The 21,359-nt window shown below is 37.0% G+C and overlaps 1 protein-coding gene across 7 annotated transcripts in view; it reads left to right on the forward strand.

The window, feature by feature from the left end:
- NFIB (nuclear factor I B) overlaps nucleotides 1–21,359 on the forward strand; it is a gene marked incomplete at its 5' end in the record, with an annotated part of 427,407 nt that overhangs the window by 207,607 nt on the left and 198,441 nt on the right. For 6 of the 7 annotated variants that reach the window (XM_084237474.1, XM_084237475.1, XM_084237478.1 and 3 more), the window contains one exon: nucleotides 1,476–2,007. In XM_084237474.1, the coding sequence (XP_084093600.1) occupies nucleotides 1,476–2,007 (532 nt within the window). The remainder of the gene's footprint in view (nucleotides 1–1,475; nucleotides 2,008–21,359) is intronic. The other variant, XM_084237480.1, reaches the window with a different exon arrangement.

Genomic DNA, 21,359 nt, shown 5'->3' on the forward strand with positions numbered 1-21,359 from the left:
ATGCACAGGATGTGAAGCTCTTTCTCTGACCGGCAATAGGCCTGGTCTTAAGAGACAGGAGACAGGTTTTACCTATGGCAAGAAGTAATGAGACAGTGACTGCTTTGGGAAGTAACTTGAAATATCTGTAGGTAAAGATTATCTTCCCCTATTTGCTGCCTCCCTCCCTTAAAATAGGCTCCTATGAAAGAGGCAGGAAAAAGGCAGACGCCTAAACACTCGAGTAAAAGACTGGATTCTATACAATTGTCCACGTGTAATTCACAAGCACATGCATATGTACACCCACACTCCTGTCTGAGAATGCATATACATAGCAGATGAAATTGTATTGATTCCACAGAAGCAGTAAGTGACCAGCGGTGCACTCTTGGTGTCACCCTGCCACCGCATGCAGAGACACAAAGAATGTAAAGTTGGTGCCAAGTTGCCATTTTTCATTGTTCACCTCAGATTGATTTTTAAGGGGTTTAGAATAATTGCCATACTCTTGTGATCGGTTAACAAATTAACTGACTCTGTGGGGCTTCAGTTTCTATAGGAAAGCTGCTGGAAGAACATTAATCCGATTTTTGTTTTCAACTTTAAAAACTTTAATTTAAAAATGTGAGGAGTGTGTATATCTGTGAGAGAGTGTGGGAGTGTGAGCACGAGTGTGAGAGAGAATGTGTGTGTGTGTGTGTGTGTGTGTGTTGGGGGCTAGTGGTGGTGGTGGAGGAAGAGAATCCACTGCTCAAAGTATGGAAACCTTCTGTTCAGGACACTGATAGGACCGGCTGTGTCCTTTGCCCACTTTCCCTCGCTGTATACCGGTTTCTCTAGTTACCACTCTTGGAATGGTGCTGTTTCAGTGTTGGAATGTTGGACGTTTGATAAGAAAATGGATCAAGTTTAATGGCGCATGCTCTTTGTGCCACCAGCAGCCTCTTGCTGAGAGCATGCTCCAAAAGCGGGAACTGTGTGGCATTACACTGAGCATCTATACGCTTTGTGTTTCTGTGCCACAGAGAAGAGAAATGAACTGTGGCATCGCTCCTGCCTTCTGAACAGCTCTGCTCCGATTAAAAAAAATTCTCACTGTGTTCTTTGTAAAATGGTACTGCTTAGTGTTAGTTGGTCAATCAAATATTTAAATATTAAATTAGGTACCAAGTACCTTGGCTGTTTAGGTTTTAAAGAATGTGGATGCATGGTGGGACTGAGGGGGATGGGGCCAGAGTGGAAATACAAATATAAACCTTATTTTCTTTTTAGGAGGGAGAATAAACCTGTGAATTTTGATGGAAAGGGGGCAGCCTGGAATACTTAATTTTCCTCTGATCCTGCTCTATTGATAATTTTGAATAAGAAAAAGAGCGTAATTTTTTTCTGCCTAACTTTTTTGTACTGATGTGGAATGGATTGTGGTCTCATATTTTGAGCTTTTCAAACTAAACAGAGTATGTGTGTCGTCTTTCTCCCCGTGTTTTCCACAGGATGAATTTCACCCATTCATCGAGGCACTACTTCCACATGTCCGTGCAATCGCCTATACTTGGTTCAACCTGCAGGCTCGGAAACGCAAGTACTTTAAAAAGCATGAGAAGCGAATGTCAAAGGATGAAGAAAGAGCAGTCAAAGATGAGCTTCTCAGCGAAAAGCCTGAAATCAAACAGAAGTGGGCATCCAGGCTCCTGGCCAAACTGCGCAAAGATATCCGCCAGGAGTACCGAGAGGACTTTGTGCTCACCGTAACTGGCAAGAAGCATCCGTGCTGTGTCTTATCCAATCCAGACCAGAAGGGTAAGATTAGGAGAATCGACTGCCTGCGACAGGCAGACAAAGTCTGGCGTCTGGATCTAGTCATGGTGATCCTGTTCAAAGGCATCCCCTTGGAAAGTACCGATGGAGAGCGGCTCATGAAATCCCCACATTGCACAAACCCAGCACTTTGTGTCCAGCCACATCATATCACAGTATCAGTTAAGGAGCTTGATTTGTTTTTGGCATACTACGTGCAGGAGCAAGGTAGGAGCAGATTGTTCTTTCTTCTCGCACGGCATACACTGCCCACGTATATACGGAATTTCTGGCTCGGGTTAGATGGCTCAAGGCCCCTAGGTCTCTTTTCCCCACTCTGGGTAGAGTGGCGTGCCCGCTTCCACTCACAGGTCCACTGCCATGTGCAAGCCATGGAAATAGACATGAACCTTTCAGACCTGGCTAGGTGTGAATATTTAAAGACCACAAAGAGATGCGTTTTCACATGTCTTTGAAATTATGTATGATTTCAGAGACACAGAATAATCTAAAAATAGAGTTTATTACACTTCACTTTTTGTCTTAGGTTACATTCCTTGCATCTACTTATCTTTTCCCAATTTGAAAATGTGACTTTATTTATGAACAGTCAAAATACTCTTTAATACTCTTTGTGTTAGCCTTACTTAGCGAGGCAGATGAACTTTGTTCGCAAATCTAGTGCTGTTGCACTGAGATAGAATTAATGTTTTCCAGTACAAAATCCTTGAGATAGCCACAGTCAGAAAGTATATGTTAGGTAGCCCTAGATTTATTTAATTTAAATATTTCTATCAACACCTACTTTTGATTATGTAATATTCACTGTAGATTGAATGGATTATAGTTCTTGTTTAAATAGTTTATGTTATCATGTTTTCCCAGAGTGATTTGGGAACACACATAAATATTGTTAGTTTACTTGAATGTAAATTCCATAAAACTTACTGAGGAGAAAAAGTCGCAGCTCTTCTTACAGAACATTACAGAACAAAAACAGAAAGTGGACTGGTTACACTGGTTTAAAATAAATCTCATAAAGAATGCAGTAACCGCATACCATACCTATTTAAAAAAAAATACTTGATAAAGAGAATGATGTAAATGCTGCCTGAATAATTCAAAAAAGAAAAAAGGTTGTATGTTTTCTGACTATTTTTTGAGTTCATGAAATATGCTTTCTTGTTGTTTTCAGTTTTCTTAATATACATTTACTTGAGTAGGTGAAAATTTCTTTTCTTCAAATGAATGTGTCAGAATATTGATGTCCTTATAGTCACAACAGTCCATAGTAAAACATCATTTTAAAAAAAAGAGCATACCAAAAGTGGACTGAAGTTTGATCTGCCACAGATGGTGGGTCATTTCCTAACTTGGCCTGGTGGTAGTGGAAATGGCCTGCAGATAGCCAGGTGGCAGACAGTTATCTGATGTTTGTTATATAAATGTGGGATTTAATAAATTGCTATGAACTTTATGATCGCTCGGAAATTATCAGAAAACTAGGTACTTATGGCCATTTTGTCTTCTATTTCCTTCATACAGTTTTAGAGCTACGCTTAAATGTCACTTTAAAAGTTTTAATTTGATTTTAAATAATGGTGCTGGCTATCATATACATGGAAAAAGTATTTTTTTTTTAATGAAAAACTGCATTTACTATTTTCATGCATTTAAAAAATTAACATCCAAATAGTAATGGTTTGAAGAAAAATATAATTTCACCCTGTAGGTCCTAAAATAAAAGCTCATTAACACATGACACTTAATTCCATTGACAGCTGTCTGGGAAGCAACATTTTAAGGTGGGCTGTGTATTTTTTTGTTGGAGTGATTGTAAATGTGCTGCAACTGTGTTGTGGAAGTCAAGGCTGCAAGTAAAGTTTTAAAAGTGGGTCATGTGCAGACCCACTTTTCAGTGCAGAGAGGGAAGATTTGCAATCACCTCACTGTTGCTCCCATTTTAACTTGCTTGAAGGCTAGTCCTTGAGGTGTGCCTGCAGGTACATTCACTCCTGGGGCAGGCAGCCAACTCCCTTGGTTGATGAACTGACAATAAAAACTTATCCTTTGGATTTGTGAAGATAGATTGAAGGAAGAAAACTGCCTAACTGCCTTCTGCATTGCACCATCGGTCATGATAATCATAAAGTTTTGTGCAACTCTCGGAGACCATGTGTTCAGATCAAACATTGATTTTGTTGTTGCTTCAATGGTCTGCATTGTAAGAACTTTTCATTATTTTACTCTGCGCGTCTCATTTGTATCCTCTGCTACCTGCCAGTACGTCATCTCTTCTTAACATCTGTTGGTTCTTTTTTGAAAAAGTCACATCAGGATGCTTTTGTGTTTCTCCTTTTTCAAAACCTATCTTTTGGGGGGTTGGGGGTAGGGGGGTGTAGGTTAATTATGTTGTTCCGTGATGCAGTTGATTAAAGAAGGCATTTAACAGATAAGTCTGTAGTCAATCAGAAGGCTGCGTATCGCCCATTACCACTTTTAATTTCTCCTCTAAGTACATGAAAACCCACTTAAGTGTGTTTTATAAATTAGGTGAAGAAGTGTCAAGAAAAACATGAAAGAAAAATTAGAAAAGAAAAATGTGATGTTTGCAACAGAATGAGCAACAAAATTACCTTTCCCCCCCTTTTTCTCTCACCCCACTTCTAAAGGACTGGGAGGAAAACATGAGAAAGAACAGAGAGAATGCCAAAGATGGTTGCCACTGGCACCAGGATTGGCATCAGACCCTCTTTGTTTAGCTCAGGATGCCTGTGATTTGTTAGTTGGCATCCGCATTGCAGTGTGGAGTGATGTTACAATATATTGACAATTTCCAGATCTAGAAATGTCAATAGTCCTCTTAGTTATTTATACAAGATCACAAATGCATCTCTTCTGGAGGATATACAGACCAACATGTAATAAAGTTCCATTGTTGACCAACTTCCTCTGCTTTCCTTTTTTCCCTCTTTCTTTTTTGGTTCAACCCACACTTTTTTTTTCTTTATGCCCAGCAGCCTCATCTTTTTTGAAATGTGGGAAGAGTTACTAGGTCTTAGACACAAGCTATAGTGCTACATCTGCATCTGATATGGTTTTGGGAAAAAATGTATGCATTTTGAAATCATTTTTGATATCCAGATCATTAGACTTTTGCATCACATGGCCGCAAGGCAGTCTTCTCTTTAAAGCTAAATCTCTTTGTTATTCAGCTTCTTCTATGCATATAGCCTGGTTGACCGCAATTCAGCCCATTTTTCTATTCCTCTACTTTAGTAAAGGGTCATGTTCGATATAATCATTGATAAAATTATATAGCCCCCATTTTACCTAAAACATACACATTATTTGGGAGCAACTGTGTTTAAATCCATAAAATCATTTGACGTTATTGATTCAGAGGGCTGCGCTTCGGCTGTTTCGTTGCTACAAGAACCGCCATTTTGTTTGTGAAGTGCCAGGCGAGGGGAAAAAAAAGGCAGACACTGTGCTTGATGCCAATAATGGTTGCCAGTGGCACCGAGGTTGGCATCAGACCCTCTTTGTCTAGTTGCTGAATGCCTTTGATTCGTTGGTTGGCATCCGCATTGCAGTGGGCACACTGGAAAGTTTTTGACAATCTCTGAATGAAAGCTGCTTGCTTGTTTGCTGCAGCAAACCTTAGCTAATATAAAACCCTTCCTTTTTAAAAAAAGATATATATTTTTAAAAGACTGTGACAGCTTAAAGGAAAAATTAGTTCTAAAGTGGCCTCCATTTTTCCCAAAGATATTAAAGATAGCCAATGATTCTTGGGCAGGTGGTACCTACTCCCCATATTGTCTTTGTTATTGCATTCATGAAAGCAAAGCAAAACAAAACAAAACAAAAACCAGGCAAGCCTTGCACAACACACCTTCCTGGGCCATAAATGTACTCTAGGATGCCGGGTGTGCTATGAGAAGGGTGTGGAGGACAAGCCGAATGTAGTGATAAGAAATGCATTCGTCATGACTGACTTGGTGCATTCAGGCACATCCCTGCTTATTTCTTATGCAATGTTTAGTTCCCTCAGTTTCCACACTTCCAAATTTTAGAGTAACACATTGAGAGAAGACCTTGCTTTTCTTTCTAGTTAGTAATGTGTAACAGTGTAAATGCTAAGGAAAAAACAAAATAAACCTTAATGAGGAAATCTGTGTGTTAATGTCTGATATAAATCAGTCATTGCCGAATTCCTCAATTCTGCATCAAAATGTTGCCAAATTCTCAGAGCACAATTCTGCACACCAGGAAAAACAATCAAAAGGCTAAAATAATTTTGGTTGAAGTTTCCTAGATAGTTAGCATTAATATTGCTTTCCGGTTAACCACCATTATCTCCTTAATTAATAAGAAGGATTAGCAGTTCTACCCAAAGGGCCGCACAGAATGGAGTCTGGCCTTTGGGAGGCCTTGAGTCCCCAGGCCCGGCCCTGTGTGAAGGGGAAGAAAGGCCGGGTGTGTAAGGTCAGGGGGCTGCGATTTCTCTTAGGCAGAGGAGGGTTTTGAAGAAAGAGAGGTCCACACCTCTAAGAAAGGAGTTTAAAGATCTCAGGAGATAGTAACTGTTGTCGTGAATTTAAGAGATTAGTTTAAACTGAGTCGGTCTCACTGATCTTTGGACTGTGCTTTGCACTCTTATTAAACATGTTTTGGAGAGCTAGGGAGTATCCAGAAACCCCTCCTGGCTGTCATGAGGAGTACCCTTTAGCCTTGTTGAACTCTTAAAATTGTGATCCATTCTTGAATGGCATCTTCATTGTGTTGTTAAATGTTATGATCAGGGAGGAACATTCTGAAGTTGTGAAAAATGTGCCTTGTTTACAGGGGAAGTTGTAATGATTATTATTGTTTTTGAAATAGAATCCTTCCTGGTTGTCATCTATCATTAGTGAGGAAGCAAACGCTAAGAATTATTTTCCTCTTTCTTCCTTTCCTCCTAAAAGTTACTTTTAGAAGCCTTTTGGGTAACAATTATTTCTTTATGAAAAGCTTAAGTAGATAATTGTCTGCAAGCTGACAGCACATTTTAACATTTTAATAAATTTCACTTCATTTGCAGGTATTTCCCATTATGGGGGAAACTAAGCTTTCATTATTTGCTCAAGTGAGGCTGATCTCTAGGGTGATTTGGTGTGCTTGCATTATGAAATGGTCAGAGGGCATACGTTTGTATGTAGGAACAGTACTCTGAAGGCATGTTTGACTTAGGGGAACACTGTTAAGCTTTCCCATCTAGCATCCTGTCCTTAACTGAACTCATGAACTCTAGTGCTCATTTGTTTGCATTCTGGCTCACATGCAGTTCACCAGATAAAGAAGGGCTCTTATTGGTTTGTCTTACTCCTGGGCTTAATGAGACCTTTGTGGGAACATATATTGTAAGATAAGATACTTAGCAATTTTCTCACTGATAAGAAGAAAACACAGACTAAGGGGCCAAAAGTTGCCCTCTAAGCCATGATGTTCCTGCCACAAGATAGCTTTACCAGACAATTCAAGAGTTAAACTCTGAGGCCGCAGTTGCCAGCTGGGAAAGCTTGGCATCTGTGTTCTGATATGGCAAACTAAGCTCTTGCATTGCTGTTAATATGATCTCACTTTTCAAAGGGAATGGGGAGAGAGAGAGAGGTGGGGGTGAGGTCTGGGGGCGGGGGGAGGAGGCTCCTTTTTATATCAACTATGATTTTCAAACATTATAAAACATATATAACATATTATGACCCACGTTCTGGAGGCAAAAATGATTGGTAAAAGATCCCACTGACAGCACTGGGCATTCCTCTCTACCCAATACCTTCTCCCATATACACAGCTCTGTAAATTTTGTAATAAATTTTTTTCACTAGGTTCTGAGTTTGGATTTGCAAATAGAGCGTGCTGTGCTCCTTGTGAGGTAAAATAACTTCACCTGTGAAAGACCATAAATGATGCTTGTTATTCGGGAATAATAGTAATTTGGGGGAACTGCACCACAATGACAGGAGATAATGATTGGGGCTTCCTAAAGCTGGCCCCCCGATAGAGGTAGCATGTGTGCCTGGGGACCCAGAGCTGGCTGGAGCCATCGAGGGAGGTCACTGCTTTAGTTCTTTAAAGTTTCTGTTTTCTAATGTGGCACCTAAGAAATCTGTGCAAGCACAAATGTAATATAGATTTGGTAGGATTTTTCTATTTACTTCCTTGTTTAACCCTAAATTTTAGAATTTAGGAGAAAACTGCCAAAAGGAAATTAAAGTTTTAATCCTCCGCTACCTTGTTCCTTTTAAGTTGGCACTATAATTTGAAACGACAGTCCAAGGTATCTGCCTTGGTAAAGTCTTTCTCCTCATAAACTTTCATGATGCCTGACTGATCTGAAAAACTACACCAGTGCGCTTAAAAAAACTGGTTTATGACAGACACTCTTTCACTCTTGCCATCTGTGCCAGCGAGTTCACATCACAGCACCTGAACAGGGAGGGACCCAGTAGAAGGGTGAGTCAGAATTCTCGGGAATTCTTAAAAATTGAGATAGGTGAGCTTTCATTTCTGTCATCCTAGAGGCTTCCATGATAACTGACCTTATAACCAAAGGAATAATTATTGCTTTGTGTGAAGGGCTTGCAGAGAGTGGAAATAGCATCTGAAATGCTTGCTAAGGTAGCATCTGGAATGCTTGCTAAATATTGGAAAACCCTGGGCGAAGGCAGGGTGATCCTTTACTCTGAAAGTAGCTTTTGGGTAGAAGTTTCTCTTCAGTTCGTGCGCGAGTAGCATTTTCTGGTTTGAGGTTGATGACAGCACAGCGGGCTCGGTATCTATGCTGTGACAGAGCAAAGGATTAGGCAATATAATGTTCAAAGCAAAGTTTTCCAACTCTTTTTCCTCCATCCTTGTGGAGGAGGAATAATTTTAGAAATCTCAAGGACTAGTGGTTATGCGATCGGAAACTGGAGTTATTACAGCAGCATGCCTCAGCGCCAAGCCCAGCGAGAGGGGGACTTCCTCTTACTCATGCTCACTTTTCTGTGGCAACGTGGTATGTCGTCTCATTTTAACATTCTTGGGTCCTTGAACTCTAATTATGTGATGTGGTTAATTTAACTGAATTCAGTTGTTGGGATTTGGCATAGAGAATAAATCATCAAACTGCAGAGAACTTGTGAAAACTAAATGTGTGTAGTGAGGAGTGAGTCTGTGGGATTAGTTTGTATTAGACTGAATGTTACAGGATGTGAGACTAATGGGACTTGAATGGTTGGGCTTTTTGGTTGTTATATTATTCAGAAAATTGGAAGAAATGGCTACCAATTAACCAATGAGGTGGAAAGACCTTGGGGCTGAATTGAAGGCCACATGTACCAAAAAAAAAAAAGAAAAAAGCCTCAAAATTTACAAGCAATGTTCTAAGATGGGAATGCAAACTCTTCTTGTGCATAAATATATTTATAATAAGACACTTAGGTAGCACTGTTTCTCTTTGTTTACGATGGTAGTTTAAACAGGATACCATTGATGAATCTCAGACAAATTAAAGGACTCCGAATAAGGACTATATAATTGAAAATATGGGGTGATGGATGAAGTAATTTTACTAGCTGAGAGTTGCCTGGAGGTTGTATATTTTCGGAATCCCATTTTAATGCAGTTCAGAGCGTGTAGTAAGTTATGGATGAAGCACAAATCAGTTGAAAATGGAATTTGTTTAAGCAAGTGCAAAAAAAAATCAGCAATGCCTTTGGAAAAAAGTCTTTAGTCTAAGTATATCCAGTTTTAAAATTCTGGTTAGCCTCATCTCCATTTCTCAAAATAAATAGTTTTCCACTGAATTTTAAAATGCACATGTTTTTTCACAAACTACACAATATTAATAAGCATCAGTTAATATTGAACACTTAATATATCGCCTGATGCCAAATAAAACTGAAGATTTTTTTTAAAACTTGATTTTTCAAAATTCACATTGGAAAAAAATACATGGAGAAAGGCATTACTGTTAACAGGGAATGCTGTAGCGTAGGACAAAAATCTAATCATGAGCACAGATGTTAAGAAGTTATTTGAAATAGGGTGTATTCTGTAATTCATGTGAGCAAGGGATTACATTTATGCCTATGCTAATAACACAAGTATGTCAATATGAAGCCTATACCCTTCTATTAGTGAATTCTAAAGTGTGAAAAATGTTCCTGCTTAGGACAACTTGTATTTTATTATTCTGACATCTGCAGTTTCTGGATGGATTACCTTAAATTTGCTATGCTATGTTAAAAGCCTTGTTTTATGAGGTCGGTCTCAGCTTCTGGCCTTGGTGTCAGGAACCCTGCTACGTGATGCAACTTGCCTTGTTAGGTTTAATTGACCAAAGCTGATGTGTTAAAACAATTCATTTGTGCTGTAACTTATGCCCTGGCTAAGTTGCTACCTGAATCCCTTGACCTTGACTTGTCTGGGTCATGAAATGGCTGCAAGCTGTTTGACCTTTCCATTGTGTAGTAATGTCACTGTTTCCTCTTATTCTTTTATGGTAATAGCTGACAAAAAGCCCCGGCCCTGACTTTACACCCCAGTGGATTCGAGGCGGCCCTCTGCAGTAGCTGAGTCTTCTGTTTGACATGGTCTGGCTGTAGAAGTGACTTTCTTTTGTTTACTGACAGTGATGGGGACAAATTTGCAGCCCTCTTTGCTCCAGGAGGTGGGGGATAGTATTCTGGCATTTGGAGGGATTTGGATTCCTTCTGCTTAGATTTTCAGTTTCTGTGTTTTATGATGATGCTTATCACAATTTCCTTTCCCCCACTCTTGTGAGGCTGACATTTCAGCTTTTTATATTTATGGTTTCCTTAATAATCACATTTCAACATTTTCAGCTGTTACAATAAAAATATTTTATTGTCATTACATAGGGTAAAAGTGGTAAATATCGTTAGGCTTTTGGTTACTGATGTGTAAGTCCTAAAATGACTGATTTTTCTACTTACCACATAAATAATTGCCCGGTATCAGAGAAAACTGTATACTAAAAATGTAGGATAAAGACAAAATTTAAAAAAAAAGAGTAATGTTATAATCTGATGTATTCCTTATCACTTTTATGGAAAGCCTATTTGTGACTTAAGTAACTAAATTTCATGACAGAATAGTGAACCATTAGTAAAATTTGAAGTTTTTATTTCTGTGGGGACTTTTGCCAGCATATGATATTAAATATTTATTTTAATGAGTATAAAAATTTTCTCTTTTCTTTATGTACATGTGCTCTGCTCTCCATTCCTCATATATAAAGGCAGGGAATTTTACCTCTGTTCTCTTCTGTAGCAGTGAAATTATTTTTAAAATATTGGAAATGCCTTCTAAAATGTTAAAACAGTTATTTTTATCCTACCAAATTTTTCTTTGCCAAATATGACATTGTAGTTCATGATTTTTCCTATATTTGCCAGATTAAATATTTAAAATCCAAGCTGTTACATTTTATTTTTAAATTATTAGAGGAAAAAAGGAAGTTTAAGTTAGAATGTGCATTTCCTTACTTGCATGTCGCATACTGTTTATTCATGTGTGTGGATACACTGACAGATGAGAGACAATGTGGTATAGGCACTAGAACTTAGGGGGAAAGCACTAGTTTTTCTATTCCTATTTTTAGAATATCTGAAATGGCAGGTGAGAGGTTTTTATTTTTGGTAGTTTTAAAGAATTTTTAACCAGGAATGTTCACAAGATGAAAGAATTGAGTGTCTTTTTTTTTTTTTTTTTTCAGCGTTCATCTTGTCAATAATCCTGTAGCGTAGGGGTCTGTGCAAGAACAGTGAGTGTGCAATGTGGGGGCCTGATTGTAGTCAGTACTCTGAGTTTCTCTCTCCTTTAAAATCAATCTAGACTTGAAAACATCTCTCCTGCCTTCTGCTTATCAATTGGCATCCACAGTGGTAGGGCCAACATAGAATTGGGTCTGGATGTGGGCAGTAGGCTAATTGGTCATGTGCAGGTGGGGAACCTGATACAACCAGCCCATGACTTCTTCCAAATGTCCATGACTTCTTCCAAAAGTCTGTCTCCTTCTTCCTGTGAAAGCATTTAAAATGTATCTGAGCTATTGAGTTCAAGAGGTTAAGTTCCTGGACTATGGGTTGTGGGTGGGTGCTGGTATGTGTGGTGAGTATATGTGTGTAGCAGAGAATTGCAGAGCAGTTAGGCAAAAAAGGGAAAGATGGAAGATTAGATCTTTCAGGAATTACTTAAAAAGGATGGTTCACTCATAGATTGAGTAACATGCAACCTGAACTTCCCTGGTATCCTTTGAATTCTGGGTTGCTTTTGGAATAAAACAACTCTCCCATCTTCCTGACTTACTAGATTTTGTAGAACCTGGAAAGTAAGTACATGAATCTGACATTTGTGTTCTAGTCTGGGTAGAAGCCCCTTATCAAAGTTTCGGTGTCCTTGGTCAAGTCACTTAAATTCCATGTGCTTTGGTTTCCTGTTTTGTAAAATGGGGATTAAACTGCCTTCTTCCCAGAGCTGATTTAGGATTAAATGAAATAAATCCTGTAAGTAAAAGCAAACCTATTTCTGCATTTGAAGGATCACAGCATAATCCAGAGAAATTAGCCAGTAGTGAAGAGGAGTGATCAGGTGTTGAAGCAGGAGGTCATCTATTTCAGGTGATGAGATATTCCAAAGAGAAAATGAAAGTCCTGATCACAGTGATGTGTATATTTATTACTAAAAAAAATCTGAATATATACACATGGAGTTAGCTGGCTGCGTGTAGCTTTAAAATCTCTGTAGACTTACCCTATAGTTTTTAGCAGTTCTTTAAATCTGATTTACTAGAAAAAAGTGCTCAATCTAGGAATATTTTCAAGGAAAGAGGAAAAGAATATTATTCGTGCTTTCTAAAGAACTCAGCACTGCTGTTGACTGAAGGGTGTCCTAGCAAGTACTTGTAACTCATTGCACTCCAGTAAAAGCATAAGATTTTTATTTACAAAAAAGAAATTAAGTTGCCAACATTTGGGAGAACTGCACTTATGTTTTAGATTTGGTTGGACAGAAATGATGATGATGTGGCTAGACTGGATTGTTCCTGAAGAAGAACAAGCTGCTGGATTTTAGACTCTTTCTAAATCTGAAAGGATCTGATTTAAAAATGACACCAAGCTGGGTCACAACCTCAGAGTGTTTAATTAGTTACATGAATTGTTTTGACTAGATTGTTTCGACCCTTTAACTCTTCTTTAAGTCAGTTTTTCTCCTTTCTCCCTTTTTATGGTGTTAAGAAAATTAAATGCTCCCTGGAGGAAAAGGGTTAATGTTTATGACTAAAAGTGATTTCATTTTTACTAAGATCAACTGGAAGACAACTGGGAAGTTGCTAAAACATTTGCTTCTTCCCAAACTAGATTTGGGACCAGTATTTAACTCAGAGCGTTTGGATCTGTGTGGTCATCAAGCCACGTTTTGGGCCAGATCATTGGGGATAGTCCTGGTCTGTTCTCCACCAGCAAGTAGGTCGCTTCCCCCACTCACTGTGTTCAGCAGGTTTGGAAAATGGATAGATTAGTCCATATTCACAATCCCTAACAGGGAAATACCCTTAACTCAGCAGAAAAACATCATATTCTTCTATGGAGAATTTTGTAAGAATACCTAGGAATTCTAGCCAGGAGTTAGTACGAAAAGTTATTTCACTGTTTGTTCATTAGTTAAAGGGTAACCAGGGTGTGCAGAAAGCACAATCAGAACATTGATTAGCTTGTTTAGATTCTGGCACATAATTTTTAATAATCTGTGTCATGTCTTTTCTTTTTGAGAACATACCTGGTTTCGTTGCTAGCTATAATGTTCATGGGGAATACAAAAATCCTGTATTTTAAATACTTAAGATATTTAAAATGTGAAAAGTGCATTCAAAAATTTTTAACGTATTATGGATTGTTGGTTAGGGTAGAAGATCTTGGTATTTTGTCTTTTCAATGCATTTAAAAGGCTTTGTTTACATGTTGTAATTTAAAGTTGATGTTGACCTAAAATGGAATGCCGGGTATGATTCTTAGATATTGGTTAACTTTTTATAGCCTCCTGGAGATGCTAACACATTTCTTTGTACTTTCTGATAGTAAGGCATGAATATTTTTGCATAAGATTTACAGTTATCATACAACAATATCTGTTGTATTTACAGTCACCAAATAAGGGAAAAGCTGCTTATAGTAATATGAGGATCACTGGTCTTACAATAATTAAATAGACTTGTTATACTACATTAATCCCTTTTGGAACATTTGGAATGACTTCTTAGTACTAACAAACACAGCATTAGGGCCTACAATTAATCTGCTTTTTGTATCCAACATTTGTATAATATAAAACATGTGTATGGAGAAACATATTTCAGGTTTAGATGAGTTCATAGGAGGACAAAAGGAAATTATATTGGACTGTTAAGCAATATGTGATTCCAAGTACTGATAAAATATGGGATTCATTTTGAATCGGCATAGGTAGACAAATAGTTTTTAATAAGTTTTTGTTTTTTTGGTGAATAACATGTTTGAACTTTCAGAATTACTTTCACCCTGAGATTAAAATTTTGTACAAAACACACAAGATATATGCGATATGAAATGGAAACATTTATTCAGACTAATATCCAGGAGGTGTGTTAAAACCTTGTGAGCTGTTATTTCTTGGTACCAGCCATTGATCCAACTATTCATTAGTCCTGGAGAAAATGAAGTATACCAAATTTTAGTCTGATTTAGTCTTGTTCTGTGTTTCATGGAAACAGTTTAAATTAATGACTGTCTCTGTATTCACTATCAGTCTTACCACAAATTTGTTGAAGGGATTCTGAGTTAGGATTATGTTTACATCTTCTGTTGTGGGAGCCCCATGAGGCATAATTCCCTCCTCAGTGTGGTCTCTTTTATTGTTGTTGAGTTTTTCTCACCCTAGGATGTGAACTCAACCTCCGATGTTCATTACAGGGAAACTATTTCTTGAAGAATGAAGTATTAGTTCAGTTCCAGGACAGATTGCATGTGTATATACAGAGTACTATGGAAATGCTGAAATATTGAGTGGTTTGCAGCCATTTTAGACCATGTGCCTGGGACCAGCTAACACATTGTCAGGGAAAAACATGATGTAGCAACAATATTAGATCATGCAAATGAGACTACTGAATAGTAATAGTTATGGGCAATATTTTGGAAAACACTGATTAGTGACAGTTTTATTACAGCAAATGTATGTATCAAGTCCCCAGATTTCATTGTAATGCACTGAAAACAGATGTCAAAGTGTCCCAAACAGAATTTCATGGTTAATCTACATATTGCATGGAAAGTACAAACAAACCATTTAGAATTCTGTTATTTAATCCTTTTAGAAGGAATGAAAATATACAATTTAGATTTACTCCATTCTTCATTTCATTTCAGTTTTGTTTTCTAGAGGCTGATGATAAATTATTATTTTTTTTGTTTGCTATTTTCTTAAGATGCATGTGGGAGAAGACTTTTCTGCATATGGACAAGGTTTTACTTAATGAATGTACTTTGAACTGTAAGTTTTTGAACATAAGGTCTTTGCATTAGAAAAAAAGAAAGAAAAATTAGCCTGTAAATTATTTAGTGACCTCGTAATGGAATTAACTTTTTCTAGTCCTTTGTTTACTGAAGTAGAGTTTCACTTTATGCCACATGGTGGTTGAAGCAGCATGCTAGAGAGGAAAAGGCAACTGGTAGCCCTACTACTTGCAAGTAACTGGGAAACTTGGGGCCTCTCAGTGACTTAGTTTATCTGTCAAGTGCGGGGATTGGCGAGAGGAATTCTACTTCCCCTCTTAGTTCTGGAATCTTAGGAATTTGACTTCTGGTTACCTTGTCAGAGGGAGGGTCCCCTTCATATTAAACAAATTTAATAAACTTTCTCATATTCTCATTGAATTTGATATTTTAATATATTTTATTTATTAAAGAGAAATGGAAAATGTGTAACTTGACTCTTGAGTAACACTTTCATGTTGCTCAATTCAAAGTCCAATAATCAAATCATTTAGTTCAATCTAGATGAAAAGCTTGCTTTTTAAAGAAAGAGTTCTTTAAACTCCTAGAATTTTAAAGCTGGGAGAATCCCTCAGGACCTTCTCACTTTACAGCTGTGCCTACTGAGCCTGAGAGAGGTCTAAATTCACTTTGTTTGTGTTAATTTTACTGCTATATATATGGGCATAATAAGAATATACAATTGTTATTTTGTGACTATAGTAGCATTTTTTTAAGAAACATAGAAGAAAATCATGATTAAAAGTCTTATCATTTGAAACTTACGGAAATCAGTTGATTCAAGAATCTGGTGTTTTTTTCTTTTATAACTTTAATAGGAAGGTTTCTAATGAAGTCAATTGTGTAGCTATGGCCTTATGAGAATGACTGCCTTTATCTTTTTCAGTGGATGGAAAACACATTATTTAAATTCTGGTCAATTAATATCAAGCATTGCATTTGATAGTGGTTGGAAAACAGAAAGGATCCATTAAAAATGTACTGCCAGATTTCCAATAACACTAAAGGTCATGTTTGAGGTTGGGTATAAGAAAAACGTTTTCTTTGAGAGTCAGATATGGAAGAAGAGGTGAGAGCTATTTATGAGTTTCTCTGCTTCCTGAATGTCTACAATTTTCAGATTATCTTGATAATCACCATGTCTCTATTCTTCTTTGTATGGTGTCTATTTCTTTTCTTTGTTAAAATATTTGTTTTTTCCAGGTTTAAAATAAGCATCCATACACTTTCTTTCATTTAAGAGAGGTTTCTAAGGATTTTTCTAAGTTTAATTTTTAGAAAACAAAGCATATTAAATTCACAAGGGGGATTCAATTTCAAAAGGAAACTTTCAATACGTCCATTTGCTGAAATAAGAGTTCTTTTATAACATGAAGCATTTATCTCTAATTTATGTTTCGTGAGTGTCCTATATTGTGTTTATGGATATCAAGGCACCCTGAATACAGCAGAGATTGATAAATTAAAATAGAGAGAGTAAAAGTATTAGAAAAAGTTTATTATCAGCTACTTCTGCTAGTTAATTTCTGGTTTGACAGTTTACAGGGAAAGCTTGAAAGCATGTTTTAAAAGCACAATTATAGATGGAAAAAAATCTATGAATAAGAGATGCAAGTGCCAAAGTCAATGGAAATATCATGGGAACACATATAAAACAGATAATATGTATATGTTGAACGAATGAATATAAGCCATGTAAGCTGAATATAGAACATGAGGGACAAATCAGATGATTGCTACCGAGGTAATGCAAGAGATGTTCCTCAAACTGGGAAAATCCACTTTTTACTGAGACTTGTTCTCTCTCCGCTGATGACAAGTGACTGTCTTAGAAATATCATCCTCACCTCATATGTACTTTAAATTTAAATTTCAAGATCAAGTGGGACAAAACCATATGAAATATAGTATCTGAGTTAGCAATAGAACATATTCTGGAATCAGGTGGTGGGTCTCAACATTTGTTTTTTATTATTTGCTTTGTGATTGGGGAATTCCTAAGATCTAGTTTCCTCAGCTCAGGACTGGGCATCTGCTTTATTTAGCAGTTGTGAAGGTGAGATGAGAAAGTGCTTGTGAGGCACTTCATACCATGCTGATCATATTGTTGGTGTTCAGTAAGACCTTTGCAGCTATTGCTCTGGTTTTTAATCAGCAACCAGCAAGGTGCTGCACATAGCAGGTACTGAGTACTTATTGGTTCACCACCTATGCTGAGAATTCTGGAAGACTTGATCTCCCTTTTGTGGGGCAGAGCATTTAGGTTAGGGTCACTGCTATGCCAAAAGTAGGAAGAAAAATTCTTAATATGGCAAAAATTAAAATATTGTACTTGCTGTGTAATGTCTCCAAATCCACCTCAAACAGTCGAACAGTATGGAGCCACAATAAATCATAACGGTCCTTTTAGGTGACTTAAAGAAATAACCTTTCTTAGGAGTATAAAAGACAAGCTAGATTCCTATATGAAAGTCTTGTTAGGATTCAGGAAACTTTACTTGATAATTTTCATAAAGCCTTCATTTGGGTTACAAGGAAATCCCATACATAAACATAATCACAGACAAAAGGGAACATACCCATTACTGTTGCCTAGCAGGGGATGCTCGAAGCAGTGGTGTTTATGCAGGAAACCAAGAACTTTTCAGGGACTTGAAGAGTCATTTTTTTTTCTCTTCTTTATACCTACCACAGCACTGAATTATAGTCCTACAAATAAGTTTGGAAGAAGTATATTAATATTTTATTTAGGATTATTCTCTGAAAAGTAGTTTTGACTGTTGTCCATTAAAATATGTTATATAATTTAAGATATCATTTTATTTGCCATATATTATAAATGCCTAAACTATTTTGATATTGGCAACTTCTTCGTTGGTCTCTGGATAATAACCTTATCTTCTTCTTATTCACTGTATCAATCCAAAGTATGGCATATTCTTTTATTTTTGAGATGTGATTATTACAGTTCAACACACATCATACAGTCGAGGAAGTAGATATAAGAATTTAATGAAATGTATCTTCATGGAAAATATAAAACACTCAGGATAAAGGTGGAAAATGATTAAGAAATGCATTCATTAATAATTTGGTACTGAGTACTTTCAATATTTTAAGGGATTAGGAAAAAACTAGTGAAAATATAGATGGCCTCTTTCAGGTAATTTGCAAGTAGAAAGAGAGGATAATGGTCAGTTGCGTTGTTTATGAGAAAGAAAAGTGCCAAAGATAGTGGAACAAGTATACAACTAACTAACAGTCGCACCGCCTACTATATATAGTTAGATTTACAGAGCTCTGGGAGGAGACCCTGTGGGACTGGATTGGAAAGGTCACAGAGAGGTGGTGAGTCTTCGGCAGTTTTCTCAGGGGTTATATAACAAAAACAAAACAAAACAAAATGAAACATAACTAAGAATATACCTCTTATTTAAATTAACTCTACTTGACCATGATACATACTGTACTAAGAATTTTATGTTTTATCATTTTTTCTGACAAATTTGGTGTTTTATTTAAAAAATTTGTTAACAACAGAAAAGTCTAATAGGAAGCTTTAACCCAGTTCTCAAAATACTCAGTACTAAGTGGTTTTAATTGATTAGTCCCTCTCTCTTTTTTAGTTTGGGTAGTAATATTGAATTTTAATATCTAAATTATTTGCATATATGTGCTCAGTTCCTATGTTTTCAATGTAATCCGACACACATCATTTTAAAATGTTTTATAAAGTATTTTTATTCTAATATAATATTTTTATTTATAATCTGACATGGAAATGGGAAAATATATTTGGTCTGTGTCAATAATATTTTTTTAGGATATATTTGACTTGAGAAGATATTCTGTAGTCAGAAAATCTGGAATGCAGAATAGTCTGTAAAAATATTTTATTTAAAACTATTCAGAAGTTGTTGACTGAATTCAAATTTTTTGTGTTGTGTTTCTAGTACTGTTTTATTATTTTAAAAAACATTTGTGGCTCCCAAATCCAGTAGGAAAAAAAGAATTAGTTCAGTGTGATGAGGGTTTATTTTTTTAGACTGAAGTATCTGATCCGATGCAAAATTATACTTTTCTTAGTAGTAATAATGGACTGGTCTAGTGACACACCCAGCAGTAAAAGAACCCTCAGCTTTATATATTGAATTTTCCTAATATGTTTTGCTCTCTGTAAATGAAATCTATTCCAGAGTATAGTGTTTCCTCAGAGATAATTAGGAGAAAAAATATAAAATGAAAACTGTGGTAATCCTTTGACTATAGCTATATGATAGCTCTTTTAAAGTAGCTTTCAAACTTTAAAGATTGCAAGACCTAGTTCCTGAAGGAAAAATTGAAACTAGTGTATGAAATTCCCAGTTTCTCTGGGCTTCCCCAACCCCTTCAGACAAATGAAAATTGAGTCGAAGTTGGTAGAGGGTGGTGATCAGGTTTTTCTCTTACTAATGCTTTTCTTCCTCTTGTTCCCCATATGGGAATATATACTGTTGATTGTATAGCTGATGCTGATGCTGACTGCAGACAGAGCAAGAGATGCTCACTGAAATTTTAAGGGAAATCTGTCTCAATTTGCATTTTAAAGCCTTTTATTTACAAACAAGTTGCTTGGTCATTCAGCAAATATTCAGTGAGTACCTACCATGTATCTGACACCCCTCAGGTTATTGGAATTAATATACAGTGAAGATACATTAGGTATTTTTTTGTTTTGTTTTGGGTTTATTTATTTATTTATTTATTTATTTTTTTATTTATGCAAGCACTGGGTACAGTCAGAAGCGCGGGAGGGTGAGAGAATTCACCAGAGCCAGAGCAGGGAGCAGAGCAGGCAGAAGGACTGAAGTACACTGCTGAGGGGAGCAGCGGGCGGCAGGAGAGGTCTGCACGCCATGTGGGATCCTCCTCTGGTGGGCGGGGAGCAGCCGGGGATCGAACCAGCGCTGCAGAGGCTGCGGGCAGCTTCGCAGCCCAGCGCTCAACTGCTGTGCCACCGGGGAGGCTCTGTTTTGTTTTTTAACTGAAATTTTCACTAACCTTTCAGTAGGGAAAGACAACTGAAGGGGAATTATCTGATTGTTTTAAAAAAGCATTGTCATGGTAATGATTTTATAGGCATCATTTGAAGGAAATGATTTATGAAAATGTAGTGATTTCTCAGAAAATAGTGAGATCATGAGGATGGATTATGCTGATCAACAAGTATACTTTTTCACCTGTATGGCAAAATAATTATGGGTATATACGGACATCTTATAGCATGTAGCTTTTCATGCAGGAAATTGGGAACATGTCAGCAGGTCGTTCTGAACTCTGACCTTGCTCCTAACTGGAGCCATCGCGTTGAGCAGCGTTAGCACTGTATCATTCAAAGTAAGAAAATCAAGACCTGCCGTGAAGCTTGGAAGGATAATGAGTGTTGGGTTTCCTGGCGTTGATTGCAATGAATGGAACAACAGAAGACTAGAATGTGGCCTTGGGGTACACCCAATAATTTCTTCAGCGCCTCACATGTCAGCAGATCTAGAGTCTGTTTTGCAATTAACATGTCAGTCTGATGAGTGACCATTATTGGAAGAAATGACTAGTTGTGTTGGGAGTTGGAACTTGCTGGAAGAGCCATAAAAGCATTGTCACATAAAGTTGGAATCAGGAATACAGAGTCTGAAGCCTTGTTTTTATCATTTTCAGTTGTATGACTTTCAACAAGTGTCTGAAGTTCCATTTCCTCTATGTAAAATGAAGATAATGCCAATCTTAAAATGAGTGCTAAAAGAGTTAATGATTTGGAAAAGACTTTATATAGAGTGACCTGACACTTAGTAGATCTTTTGAGTAAAGATGGGTAGGATTTCCTAGGCTGTGGTGATTTTCCATATTGTTTTTTAGCATATAGCTGTCCAGCTAACATTTACTGAAAACTTACTATTATTAGGCATTGCCTTGGAGTTTTATCTGTGTAACTTGCTTAATCCTTAATAACCATAAAAGGCA

The sequence above is a fragment of the Talpa europaea genome, assembly GCF_964194135.1.
Source record: "Talpa europaea genome assembly, chromosome: 7".
Taxonomy (NCBI): domain Eukaryota; kingdom Metazoa; phylum Chordata; class Mammalia; order Eulipotyphla; family Talpidae; genus Talpa; species Talpa europaea.